This window comes from Felis catus, chromosome A2, assembly GCF_018350175.1.
Source record: "Felis catus isolate Fca126 chromosome A2, F.catus_Fca126_mat1.0, whole genome shotgun sequence".
Taxonomy (NCBI): domain Eukaryota; kingdom Metazoa; phylum Chordata; class Mammalia; order Carnivora; family Felidae; genus Felis; species Felis catus.
This window is the reverse complement of record NC_058369.1, coordinates 116,703,820-116,717,465: the sequence shown is the minus strand read 5'-3', so window position 1 is coordinate 116,717,465 and position 13,646 is coordinate 116,703,820. Positions and strand designations below refer to the sequence as shown.

The following is a 13,646-nucleotide window of genomic DNA, read 5'->3' as shown; positions in this document are numbered from 1 at the left end:
ACAACAATGGAAAACTACTCAGCCATAAAAAAGAATGAGATCTTGCCATCTGCAAAATATGGATGGACCTAAAGGGTATTATGCTAAGTTTAAATAAATCAAAGACAAATGCCAAATGATTTCATTTATATGTAGAATCTAAAAGACAGAACAAGGGCGCCTGGGTGGCTCAGGCGGTTAAGTGTCTGACGTTGGCTCAGGTCATGTTCTCGTGATTTGTGGCTTCGAGACCCAAGTTGGGCTCTGTGCTGATAGCTCAGAGCCTGGAGCCTGCTTCAGATTCTGTGTCTCCCTCTCTCTCTGCCCTTCCCCTGCTCACACTCTGTCTCTGTCTCTGTCTCTCTCTCAAAAATAAACATTAAAAAAGTAAAAAGTAAATTAGAAAAAATAAAAGAACAAATGACCTTTTGATTGCTTTTTATTCTAATTTTCTAGTTATATTTTAAATGTCTTCACTTTCTCTTTTCTTCTATTAAAAAGATATTAATAAATTATTTAAAAATATTTGTTTATAAACTCTAATAAAAGCATCATCTATGGAACTGCTTCCATTATTTTTCTCGTGATTATTAGTCACATATTCCTGTCTCTCCATGTGTCTAGCAACATATGCCTCTCTGTTTCTTCAGCAGCTTAACCATTTTTCCTCTACTTGTACCGGGATTATTGGCCGGCTGTGACTTAATATCTCTTTCTTGGAAGTAGATGTCTTCCCTTCCTCCTAGAATTTTTTTTCTTTCATTGTAGGAATACCAAGTTATCATTGCTCCCATTTATTGAGAAACTGCTTGAATGTTGGATACTATTGGTTATTCTGTTCTTAATTTCATTTTTATCATAAGATTACATTACACTAGTACCTGAGCTGCTCCAAAGCCATCCAGCCATTTCCTTTATTGAAAATAGTGATCAAGATGATCCTCCATAAGGCCAGTATCAATGGCACCAAAGCCACATTAAAAATAATTTTTTACCAGAAATTCTTAAGAATACACATGCACACAAAAACCTATGCTGTAGTAGAAAGAGCACAGAATTTAAAGAAAGAAAACCTGGTCTACACCTCATCTCTGTCACTTACTAGGACAGTGACCTTAGACAAATAATTTTTGTACTTTGAATCATGATTTTCAATTCATTAAGTTGCTGTGAAGACAAAACAATGTATTTTGTTCTTTTAATGTTTATTTTTGAGAGAGAGAGAGAGCGCGCATAAGTGGGGGAAGAGCAGAGAAAGAAGGAGACACAGAATCCAAATCAGGCTCCAGGCTCTGAGCTATCAACATAGAGCCTAACATGGGGCTCGAACCCACAAATTGTGAGATCATGACCTGAGCCAAAGTCAGACGCTTAACTGAGCCACCCAGGTGACCTCAAAACAATATATTTTAAAGACCTCTGTAAATTATAAACACATTTTAAGATGTCTTACATAATATTATTATCTAGTTTCTAAATCTACAGATCAAAAGCTATAAATTAAACAAATACAGAGACACAGGTATAATAGATATATTGGTAATAAAAACTGACAACTAACACCAAAGGAAGAGTCAAAAACTATTTTAAAAGTACCAATTAGAACTAAGGGTGAGTTAGTCAATATAGCCTAAGTAGCCCCTACATATTTCAATGGACCCTGAAGCTATTAGTCTATCTTGACCTGGTACAGTAATTGGTATTTATGATAAGAAGCTTGAATTTTAAAGTAAATCATATCCTGGGCACCTGGATGGCTCAGTCGGTTAAGTGTCCAACTCTTGATCTTGGCTAAGGTCCTGATCTCATGGTTCATGAGTTTAAGCCCTGCATCAGGCTCTATGCTGACAGCCTGGAGTCTGCTTGGGATTCTGTCTTTCCTTCTCTCTGTCCCTTCCCCACTTGTACTTTCTCTCTCTCAAAATAAATAAACTTAAAAAAAAAAAAGTAATCATATCCTTTATTATTACTATTAAAATAAAGTATTATCTAATAAACTTTAGAAAGACTGCAATCAAAAATTACTAGAGTCTCTCCTAGGAACTTCCACTACTAGTAGACTCCCACTAAGTTACAGCACATTTGAATGGTTTATTTCAACAATATTTGCTTATGGAAATAAAAGGGAGTGATGGGGGAGGGGGAGGGGTGGAGGAGGGACTTGAGAAAGAGGGAGGCTAGACCACAGCATCAGTAACCTTGTGTGATGTGATCATTAACCTTTCTGGTAAATGCAGCTGGCAGTTCTCTGAGGTTCCTCATTAGAATATGAGGAAAGCCACACAGATATTGCACAGACTATTCAAAGATTATTTCATTTACACTGAGAGCTATTACTCTGCTTCCACGTAGCAGAAAAATGAGGTTACAACAATTCTTTTTTGTATTTTTTATTTTTGTGATAAGTCATCTTATCAACGGACAGAGACCAGCTAATTTGGCAATGAGAAGAAAATCAAAGCAGATATAAGCCTCTCCATTCACAGGTGCCCTTCCCCTGGAGATCTTCTCTAGCTAACCTCACCTGGTCTGCCAGAAGAGGAGTGAAGGAAAGATATTCACCATAGTGTGACTGCTTAGAAGTTCCTGTATGAAAAGGAATAATTTGAAAGCACTTGTGATGGTTTATTAGTTTTACAGGATTCTCTTTTTCCTGGTTTCTCTTTAGAGGGGAAAATAACATGAATTCAAAAGCAATTCCAGTCTGAAGCACAAGTATTTGCTTGCATAACAAAAATCTCTCCTCTTTTTCTACATATAAATAGTCTTAAATGAGTTAAAAAGAAAAATACTTTTTAATGTTTTAGAACTCTCTAGTAATAAAAAATACAAGAAATAAAATTTTTCTTTCATATTCCTATAATTCTCCAAAGTATTAAAATAAGTATTTAGATGTTTGAGTCATTTTTTTTTCAAAAATGCTAAATCTGAAATCAAATGCATTGACCATTTAGTTTTACAGAATAGGGATAAATTAATTGGTTCATCAATTATTTATATAGACAGACTAAGGAAGAAGCTATTAACTGCTACCAATTTTATATTATAGGCATTAATGTTTATGAAAGTATTTTTTAAATTTTAAATAATATCCATAAAGTTGTAAAAGCAAGTTTGAAATACTAACTGAAATGATCATTTCTGAATCTATCTCTCGTTGTGTAATTATAAGAAACCAATGTTTGATCTCCTCTGAAGTCCTGTTATATCTTCCCAAGTTGTTAAATACACTCTTAATTTGTATTTATTGAAAGACAGCTCAATGTGATAAAGTTTTTATTTTCCTTTAAGTTAATTCCAGGTATGAACTTTACAAATTCTTTTCCTATTTAGAAATTTTGCTTTGTAAACATTATAGAGTTGGAGAAGCCATAACTCATTAACCCTTATTTTGTTAGAATAAAAGGTTGGGATTGGTATACTATAAAAAAAATTACTAAATTTAAATTCCAGTTGGGTAATATACACATGGATTAGTTTGTACTGAGGAGCCAAAGCCTTTCTATCATGGGATCTTAGAATGGGTAAGGTTCTGAATACAATGAGGATCTGCATCATTAATTCACTTTTACAAATGGAAAATTTTGTAAAAGTATCATTTTATACAAGTTAGAAGAAAAAAAGATGGCACCTGGGTGGCTCAGTCGTTTAGGCATCCGACTTCGGCTCAGGTCATGATCTCACGGTGTGAGAGTTTGAGCCTCACACTGGGGCTCCTCTGCTGTCAGCATGGAGCTTGTTTTGAATTCTCTGTACCCTTCTCTCTCCGCCCCTCCCCTGTTTGTGCTCTGTCTCTCTCAAAGATAAAACAAACATTAAACAAAAAATTATAAAAAAAAAAAAAGAATAGAAGAGACTGTGGTTAAAAAATGATTATGGGAGGGGGTGAAATCAACATACTAGGTAGGAGTGCAAGAGGCAAAGGGAGAGACAAGATGACTACATGGAGGACAGGTCAAAGAGCACATGTGGCACAGAGTTCCCAAGAGCAAGAATCATTTGAGGGAATGCTAAAGAATGGGAGAGCTGGGCTGTGAAGTAGTTAATACACCACGCTTTAGTGATATTTATAAAAATTAATACAGGAAATAGTATAAATGAAATAAAACTGGATGAAAAATACTTGTAAAAGTGTATTTATGGATGAGTTAAGGACATAACTACAGAGTTCATTACAAAAAATACTCAGAATATCAGGGTTACCCATGAAAAGACAAGATTTCAAAAAGTACTAGATATAGGAAGTCAAGAACCAGAATGAAAAACAGGTACATGTTCTAATGTAAAAGAAGAAAATCAGTATCTTGCTATTGTTGAAATGGAGATAGTACCAGGATCTTTTTCACAGGTTCTGTTACCATTTCCCTAAAACTTTAAATGTGTTAGGTTAAAACTAAGAGTCATTTTATCTTGTATTAAAAGTCTGCACAGGCGAGGCAAAAGTGGTCTAATTTTTGTGTGCATGATTTCATTATGTGATAAGTGTTACTATTTGCTAAGCAAAAGGTATATCAACCAAGTCCTAAATTAGTAATATCTAAAAAGACTTCTGAAAAGACAATTTTAAAACTAATTGAGTAATCTTATGAATAAACCACTATACCTTAGCAAGTGATTTTACAATAGGATTCTCCATAATCCCCTTGAGGAAAATAAGGTCTATTTCTTCTGCTCCTGTAGATGAGGGCAGCTCTGTAAGGTTATCCAACACTTGCTGCATTGCTGCTAAGATAAAAGCAAAAAACAAAACAAAACCAAAAAAACTTAAATTACAAGCCATTATGAAATATAATTATAAAATAAGATATATTTTATATATGTAATTTAAATAAAAAGACATTAACAATTAACACTCTTTTGAAAAGTTATGTTTTAATAAAATGAGTTGTTAAATGCTGTAAGTTTCAAGTTGAAATCCCATGAGGACAGTTTTTTGTATGCCATTTGGGCTTTATCAGACTACCTTATACATACTTACCACTTTGCAGTTGCTTTATATATTTTTTTAATTTAAAACTTACTCAAGAAGAAATACAAAATTTTAATAGATCTATAAAAAAGTAAAGAGATGGAATTACTAATACAAACTTTCCATAAGCCCAGAATTAGATGGTTTCACTGGTAAATTCTATCAGACTTTAAAGAGGAATTTAAAACAATACTTCACAAACTCTTCAAAAAAAAAAAAAAATAGAGGGAATACTTCCCAATTATTCTATAAGATCTTGATACTAAATCCACAAAAAAGTATCACAAGAAAATTACAGTCAATATCCTTTATAAATATAGATGCACAAATCTTTAATATAATACTGGCAAACTAAATCCAGTCACATATGAAAAGGACTGTACACCATGACCAAGTACAACTTATCCCAGGAATACAAGAGTGGTTCATCAACAAATAAAAGTCAATCAGTGTAATACACTGTATTAACAGAACAACAAAAAAACAAAAAAACAAAAAAAACATGGTATCTCAAGAGGCACAGAAAAAGCATTTGACAAAATCCAAACCCTTTTCATGATAAAAATACTCAACAAACCAGGAACAGAAGGGAAATTTCCAAACTTCATGAAAGGTGTCTATGAAGAATCTATAACTAACATGATACTTAATGGTGAAAGACTGGATGCCTTCCCATAAGATCAGGAACAAGGCAAGTGTGTCTACTCTTGCCACTTCTATTCAACATTATAGTGGAGATTCCAGCCAGGGCACTTAGGCAAGAAATAAAAGGCATCCACACTGGAAAGAAATAAGTAAAACTATCTATTGTTGCAGATGATAATACCTGGTATATAGGAAATCCTAAACTATACACACAAAAAATTATTGAGTTCAGCAAGGTTGCAGGATACAACCCGAAAATACAAAAATCAATTGTATTTCTAAATATTAACAATGAATAATCTGAAAATGACATTATGAAAACATTCTTTTTACAAGAGCACTAAAACAATAATTACAAATAAATGCAACAAAGGAAATGCAAGATTTATACACTGTAACTATAAAACATCATTGAAAGAATTAAAGAAGACTAAAATAAATAGAAAGATACCTTATTTCCATGGATTGGAAGTCTTAATGTTGCTAAATTGGCAAACTGATCTACAGACTTAATGCAATCCATGTCAAAATCTCTACTGCCCCCTTCCCTTTTATCGCAGAAACTGATAAGCTGAATGTTATAAAGTTGTCAAACATTCCCAAACTAATTTGTACATTTAATGGAGTTCTAATCAAAATGCAACAGACCCTCCCACATGTTTTCAGGCCAGGTCTGGCTTGTTCCCCACCTCCCCCCCCCCCCCCCCCCCCCCCCAATAAGGAAATGGCCAGGGAGTTCCAGGAAACCTGGGCTGATGAGGCAGGGAAGTGGGAAAAACCAATGCAGTTCTCCACAGGTTGGGGAGGCCACAGTGTTCAGCAGTAACTGGTTGTCCTGGGGCAATGTTGTGCTAGTGAATGTCTACAGGAACCTGGTATACATTGTTAGTTTTAGCAAAAAGCAAATCATGTGCTTTACAAGGAAATCTTGAAAAGGACCTCAAGTCCCTTTGGGACCCATGCTCCTACCTGATATTCCACTATTCAGACTTCATGATATGCAGTATGAACCCTAGCTCCTTGGGAATGATGATGTAAGGCTGGTACAATGGAAACCCAAGGAAATCAGAATTGTTACAACTATCTAACCAGGATGAAAGCTCTGGATGCCATCCATGCCTATGAGATCCCGTTTCAAGCTGAGGCTGGTATCCCCCTTCCATTATGGGTGAGAACTCCACCCCCCCACCTGCTAGAACTTTGAATCAGTAGTACTCCTTTCATGGAGTACTTGAAGCCCTCAGTGGTACCCTGTTCCTGCTGGATGGCTAGATGGCCCACTATGGGATATGGGTCTGTAGCAAGTACTGAGAGAGTACTTGCTCTAACAGGACACCCTGACCAAGATGGCCACCATGGTCAAGGCACAAATTGGGAGCTGTCTGCAACACCAACAGTCAGCAGCTAGAGACCTAACTAAAGTCTCCCCAACAGCCATCATGTACAAAACCTCCTCTCCAGTTAGAAGAGTCAACATGCCAAGCACTTCCTTGAATTACAGAACTTTGAGGACAATGTAACACACTGGGGAGTACTCTGATAGAGCTGAAGGACTCTCATTGAAGACTGAGCCAAACGGACTGCAGTGTGCTTGCTGGGCAGGTTCAGACTGGAAGCCAAAGCCTCACTGAGTCCCAAGCTCCTAGAGATCATTCTCCAACCCTTTCTTATAGGCAGTTTCAGAACATCCACTAACACTTTGTTTTCCCTTGGTAACACTTTTCTCTGGAGTTGAATTCAGATGTTATTTTTAACATTCCTGTCAAGGCTTCCTTAAAAGTCCTCACTTTTTTTCTTGTTCCTTTTTTTTTCCCCCTTCTTGGTTTTGATCATAGTTTGTCTGCCTTGTTCCAGGCTATCTAATCCCAAAGGTGAGAATTGAGATCAAGGGACTTGGTCTCTTCCATGGATTCCCCTTTTTACGTGACTGAATGAGAACCATCTGGGTTTTGGGCATCTTGGAGTAGATTAGTAGGGTAGGCATACAGAAACTGGTGAAGAAACTGGTGAGGCAGTAGGTGTATATGGAACAACCTACCCTGGTGTTCCAGTTAAACCAGGATGTGGAAACACTAACACAACTTCCCTGACATGCAAGGATTTGCTCTGACACTTTCATTTCATACTATCATGAATAAAATGAATAATGTTCTGACCTGGCATAATCCCTTTCTCCCTCATGTATTGGGATGCTATGGGATGGTGTGACGGAATGGTTTCCTCTAAATCAATTCATTGGTCTGACTTTATAAATTAGTTATCTAATAACATGACCTATTCAAAAAATGCCATTGTTCTTTTTAACAAAATTATCCTCAAAGCATATGAAAAAAATGAGGAACTGTGAGAAAATTGTAACAAAAAGTAATGAAAATTAACCCTATAAAATATTAAAACATAAATTAAACCTATCAAATCTAATGTATGTAAAACCTTAACACATAAAAGAGGAAGCTCTCTATAGTGGGGACCTAGCAAAGTTAAGTGGGAGCCAGGGAAGTAAAGTGTCCTCCTTTACTCAGAGATTCCAGGGATAAAAGAAAACCCCAAAACTCAAAAGTTTCCTACAAGTTCCACTCCTCCTCCATAATCACTATAGGATGGACCCTTTATTCAGAAGCTACATTCAATGAAAAATATAAATGGAATTCTTATTTAAGAGAAAAATATGACATATATAAATGGAATTCTTATTTATGACATATATATGGCATATATATTCAATGACACATATAAATGGAATTCTTATTTAAAAATATATTTAATCCAGATCATCCCATTACAAAAATGAACAAATCAAGAATCATCAAACACTTACGAAAGCTAGCGGCATGAATATGACTCACCAAATTCAACAAACAGAAACATTAACTGCCAAAGAAACAGAATTACTGGGGTGGGGAGCGGGGAGGAGAAAGAGTAAAAGAAAGAAAAAAAGATGAAATTATAATGTGTAGGGAGATCAAACTGAAAAATTCTCCCACTAAAAATTTTCTTTATGAGAAGAAAAACATAAAAAAAAACTGCTGTGGATCACAAAGACCAAAATTTACAAGATGATGGGAAATTCATTAATAGACAGAAGGAATTAATAAAAGGGAAAGCAGCAATCGATAAAAAACAAAACATAATTTGATCAATAAGCTGGCTCTTTCAAAAGACCTATAAAAATAGATAAATGCTTGGCTAGTCTGATTAAGAAAAGACATAAGTAACACTAGGGATGCAATGAGAAAGTAACTGCAGGCAAAAAGAAGATTAAAAAGAGAATGTAATAAACAACTTTATTTTAAAATCTAGTCAAGTAGAGATTTTTCCTGGAAAATGTCAACGACAGAAGTGTAGGAGAAAAAGATAAAAATAGAAATAGATTATAATAGAAGAAACTGAAAAGGTTTTCAAAGATCTACCTTCTCAAAAAGACACAGGCCAGGAGAGAGATAAGAATAAATTCTATCAAACCTTCAAGAAAGAGCTACTTCACATTTTTAAAAGAAAGTATAGAAAGGACTGAAAGCATTCCAACTTCAATGCAGATTTCAAAACTGAAAAAAAAATGATATATTAAACTAACGAGCATATATGCAAATACCTTAAACAACGTACTAGCAAATTTAATCTAACAAGGTCTTAAAAAGTAACAATAGCCAAGTAGACTTTATCCTAGTAATATAAAGATGACTTACCATTAAGAAAAATATAATGTAATTTGTCACAGTATAAGAAAACCCTATCATCTCAATGTTTTGAATACAGCACATCAAATAAAATTAAAAACCTAATCCTGATGGAAAACTGCTACCATAATAAGAATAGAAGAAAGTCATTTTATACCAGAATCTATATGAACTATCATACTTAATGGAGAAATGGCAAAGGCTTTACCATTAAAGTCAAAGATAAGACCAGAATGCCCACTCAGGCCAGTACTTTTCAAAGCTATATTGTAAGTTTTAACCAAGGTATTAAGACATGACATTTTAAAAAACTACAGATGTTAACTATCTACTTGGAAAAGTCTCAAGGAACCAGCTAAAAAATTATTTAAGTCAGGAGTTTTAAGTTAAAGGAGTTTTGCTAAGTGACTAGACATAAGAGCAATAAAGAAAAAAAAAAAAAAACACCTTTCCTAATAGTAATAACCAACTAGAAAACATCATTGCAGGGAAAAAAGAGATCCCATTCACAGTAGCAACAAAATCTATTTTGCAAAAATAGTAAAAAATGCTAAAATAAAAATATTCATCCAGACAGGTATGAGAAAAACTATAAAATACAATGAAGAATGTTTAAAATAAATAAATGAAGAGACCGTGTCCTGGGATAGGAAGATTTAGTACTATAAAAATGTCAATTCTCTCCAAATTTTTCTTTTAAAAAATCAATAAATCCTAATAGAAATCCCAACAGGATTTTTTTAATAAAATTATTCCAAAATTTATTTGAAAGAGAAAATGGGTAAAAGTAGCCAATAATTTTAGAAAACAAAAGCATAAATATAAAGGAGTAACCTGCATTATCAAGTATAAAAACAGTATAAATTAAAATAGTGCAGTATTGACACAGCAATGGCAACAAACAAATCTTGAAAGAAATGAGCTTGGGAATGTAAACTGGTTGCAGCCACTCTGGAAAACAGTATGGAGGTTCCTCATAAAATTAAAAATTGAATTACCCTATGACCCAGCAATTGCACTACTAGGTATTTATCCAAGGGATACAGGTGTGCTGTTCTGAAGGGACACATGTACCCCAATGTTTATAGCAGCATTATCAACAATAGCCAAAGGATGGAAAGAGCCCAAATGTCCATTGATGGATAAACAGATAAAGAAGAGGTGGTGTGTGTGTGTGTGTGTGTGTGTGTGTGTGTGTGTACAACAGAGTATGACTCAGCAATCAAAAAGAATGAAATCTTGCCATTTGCAACTACGTGGATGGAACTAGAGTTTATTATGCTAAGCGAAATTAGAGAAAGACAAGTATCATACGACTTCACTCATATGAGGACTTTAAGATACAAAACAGATGAACATAAGGGAAGGGAAGCAAAAATAATATAAAAACATTATAAAATAATATAAAAACATAAAAGACTTAAATATGGAGAACAGAGGGTTATTGGAGGGGTTGTGGGAGGGAGGATGGGCTAAATGGGTAAGGGGCATTAAGGAATCTACTCCTGAAATCACTGTTGCACTATATGGTAATTAACCTCGATGTAAATTTAAAAAATAAATTAAATTTTAAAAAATAAAGTAAAAAAAAGGAGATAAAATCTTTTAAAAAATTAAAAATGAAAGAAAAGAAAAAAAAAGGAAAGAGATGAGCTAACCAGGATTTAATATGCTAAAGGTGACATTTCAAATCAGTGTGGGTAGGGTTCAGTTAAATATGGTAGAATAACTACTTGAGTTTATATTCTTTCCCTTCAGAACTTCTATTAAAATAGTAGCAAAGTATTAATAAAGGTAAAGCCCTACAAAAATAAAGAGAAAAAAAAAGGACAAAAAATAGCAAAAAAATATTGGAATAATACAAAAAGAAACTAACTTAGAGCAAAGGTAGACTCTACCTCCTAAATACTTGTGGAATATAACAACTTCTTTCCATCACCCCCTCATGAGTCCTAGCCATCATCATTTCTTGTCCAGACTACGAGAGCCTCTCTTGTGTATATGTGTGTGTTTGTGTGTAATTAACTGAAACCTAGATTTTATGGCCTGTAATACATTGCTAGATTCAATCTGCACCATCCTTTATAGCTTTAGCTATATCAATCCTATCCCTGTCCTGATGCAAAGTCCTCCTTCCACTTACCACCCCATATTCACAACCACTTTTGTGTATTTAATTCATACTCACCCTTTAGGAGCAGGATTTCTATGTCCCTGGCTGCCCCAATTAGGATAAATTCTCCTAACATATATTTTCACAGTATTCTATACATTATAACTCTGATAAACCTATAATTAAGTACTTTGATATTTCTTTAATGTACAATTTCTTTTCTAAACTCTAATTTAGCATAGAAATTGTATCTGTTTTGTTCAAACCCATATTCCCAGCAGCCCACAGTCTGGTACATCCTACGTTCTTCATAATACAGTTTCAGTCACAAAAATGTACCATTTTTCTCCTACTAAAATCAAGAATAGGGGGTGCCTGTATGGTTCAGTTGGTTAAGCATTTGACTCTTGATTTCAGCTCAGGCCATGATCCCGGGGTTGTGGAATCAGGCCCGCACTGGGCTCACCACTGACAACACAGAGCCTGCTTGGGATTCTCTCCCTCTCTCTCTCTCTGCCCCTCCCCAGCTCATGCTCTCTCTCTCGCTCTCAAAATAAACACCGAAAGAAAAAAAAAATCAAGAATGGTTTTAAATTATGTGTTGTTATGTATAAACAAAATATCTGCCTACTGCTAGGAATTGGCAAAATGTGGTGTAGTTTACAAAGCAGTAACCTTAAAACTACTAACTTTCCACAAATTGTATAATAAGCCATAAAGATAGAAATGGTATCTTTCAATGCTTAGTCTACTTAAAATGGCTTTTTCAGTAATCCTTCTCTATATTTCTAACTTCCTAGAATATAATTCAGTATGTAAGGTAAATATAAAAAATAAGTTTACCCACCTATATTGTTTCAAAAACTCTTTAGAATTGTTTTATGTAAGCATTTCTAACTAGTTTTAGAACTATAATTAAATGAGCTATCCTTAATAAATTAGGATTAGAGTCTTAAGATAAAAAATCCTTTTGTAACCACACTTGGTGGTATATTCACTCCCATTCAACTCAACAAACTAGATTTCCCATTGAAAATTTGACAGGTAAGGGGTGTTTGGGTGGCTCAGTCGGCTAAGCATCCAACTTTGGCTCAGATCATGATCTTATGGGTCATGAGTTTGAGCTCCACATCAGACTCCGTACTGATAGTGTGGGGCCTGCTTGGGATTCTCTCTCTCTCTCTCTCTCTCTCCTCTCTCTGGCCCTCCCCCACTCACACTTGTGCGCGCTCTCTCTCTCAAAATAAATAAAAGTTAAAAAAATATGACACATAAGTTTTCATACCATGTTAAAATTTATTTCTGTTGTTATATTTTATAGATAAAACAACAATTATTTCAGCAGAACCACCCTGGATAATTTACAGAATTCCTGAAATGAAAAACAAAATCTCCTCCTATGTGCTTTTGGAAAGGTTTAATCAAAATTTTAAAGGAGGTATCTAAAAAGTCATTTGGACTACTTCTCATGTAGTTGCAACAGAGCATCAAAATTCTTTCTAAAAATATATTTCTAAGACAAATTTCTACTGAGGTTTGGACCAAGTCAGGTTTCTTTACAACTAAATTGTGACACAGTATTTCCACACAACTAATTTAACCATCACAGCAGAGTTCATGCAAATCATTAATGTTAAGTCAGTAACAATTGTTTTCCATAAAATGATAATATGCTGTCAATATTTTAGCTCTCAAACTAATATCTTGAAATTCTAATTTAGTTACAGTTATACCAAATCAAAGAAAAAAAACTTTGAACGTGCTCAGCTAATTTAATCAAAATTAGCTAAAGGCTTATAGGCTAGGTATGATGTTACATGTTGAAGCGACTACAAACATACTATTTTTGCTCCAAAAACTGAAAACTAGTAAACCAAAATGTGTAAACATGTGTACAAAGCACAATAGTGATAAGAACACTTTGAAGGAATCACAGTTCCGACTCTTGATTTTGGCTCAGGTCATGATCCCAGGGTCATGGGATCAAGCCCCACATTAGGTTCCATGCTGAGCATGGAGCCTGCTTAAGATTTTCTCTCTCTCCCTCCCCCTGCCCCTCTCCCCAACTTGTGCTCTCTCTCTAAACAAACAAACAAACAAACAAACAAACAAAAAATGGGGTGACTGGGTGGCTCAGTCAGTTAAGCATCTGACTTCGGCTCAGGTCACGATCTCACAGTTCATGAGTTCGAGACCCACATCGGGCTCTATGCAGATAGCTCAGAGCCTCGAGCCTGCTTCTGATTCTGTCTCCCTCTCTCTC

At 34.8% G+C, this 13,646-nt stretch overlaps 1 protein-coding gene across 8 annotated transcripts in view; it reads right to left on the bottom strand.

The window, feature by feature from the left end:
• Window positions 1-13,646, bottom strand: part of PALS2 (protein associated with LIN7 2, MAGUK p55 family member) — a 107,514-nt gene that overhangs the window by 56,189 nt on the left and 37,679 nt on the right. For 7 of the 8 annotated variants that reach the window (XM_023250444.2, XM_023250445.2, XM_023250446.2 and 4 more), the window contains one exon: window positions 4,583-4,701. In XM_023250444.2, coding sequence (XP_023106212.2) covers window positions 4,583-4,699 — 117 coding nt within the window. In that variant the 5' untranslated portion in view covers window positions 4,700-4,701. Of the gene's footprint in view, window positions 1-4,582; window positions 4,705-13,646 lie in introns of those variants that run through there. The other variant, XM_006929252.4, reaches the window with a different exon arrangement.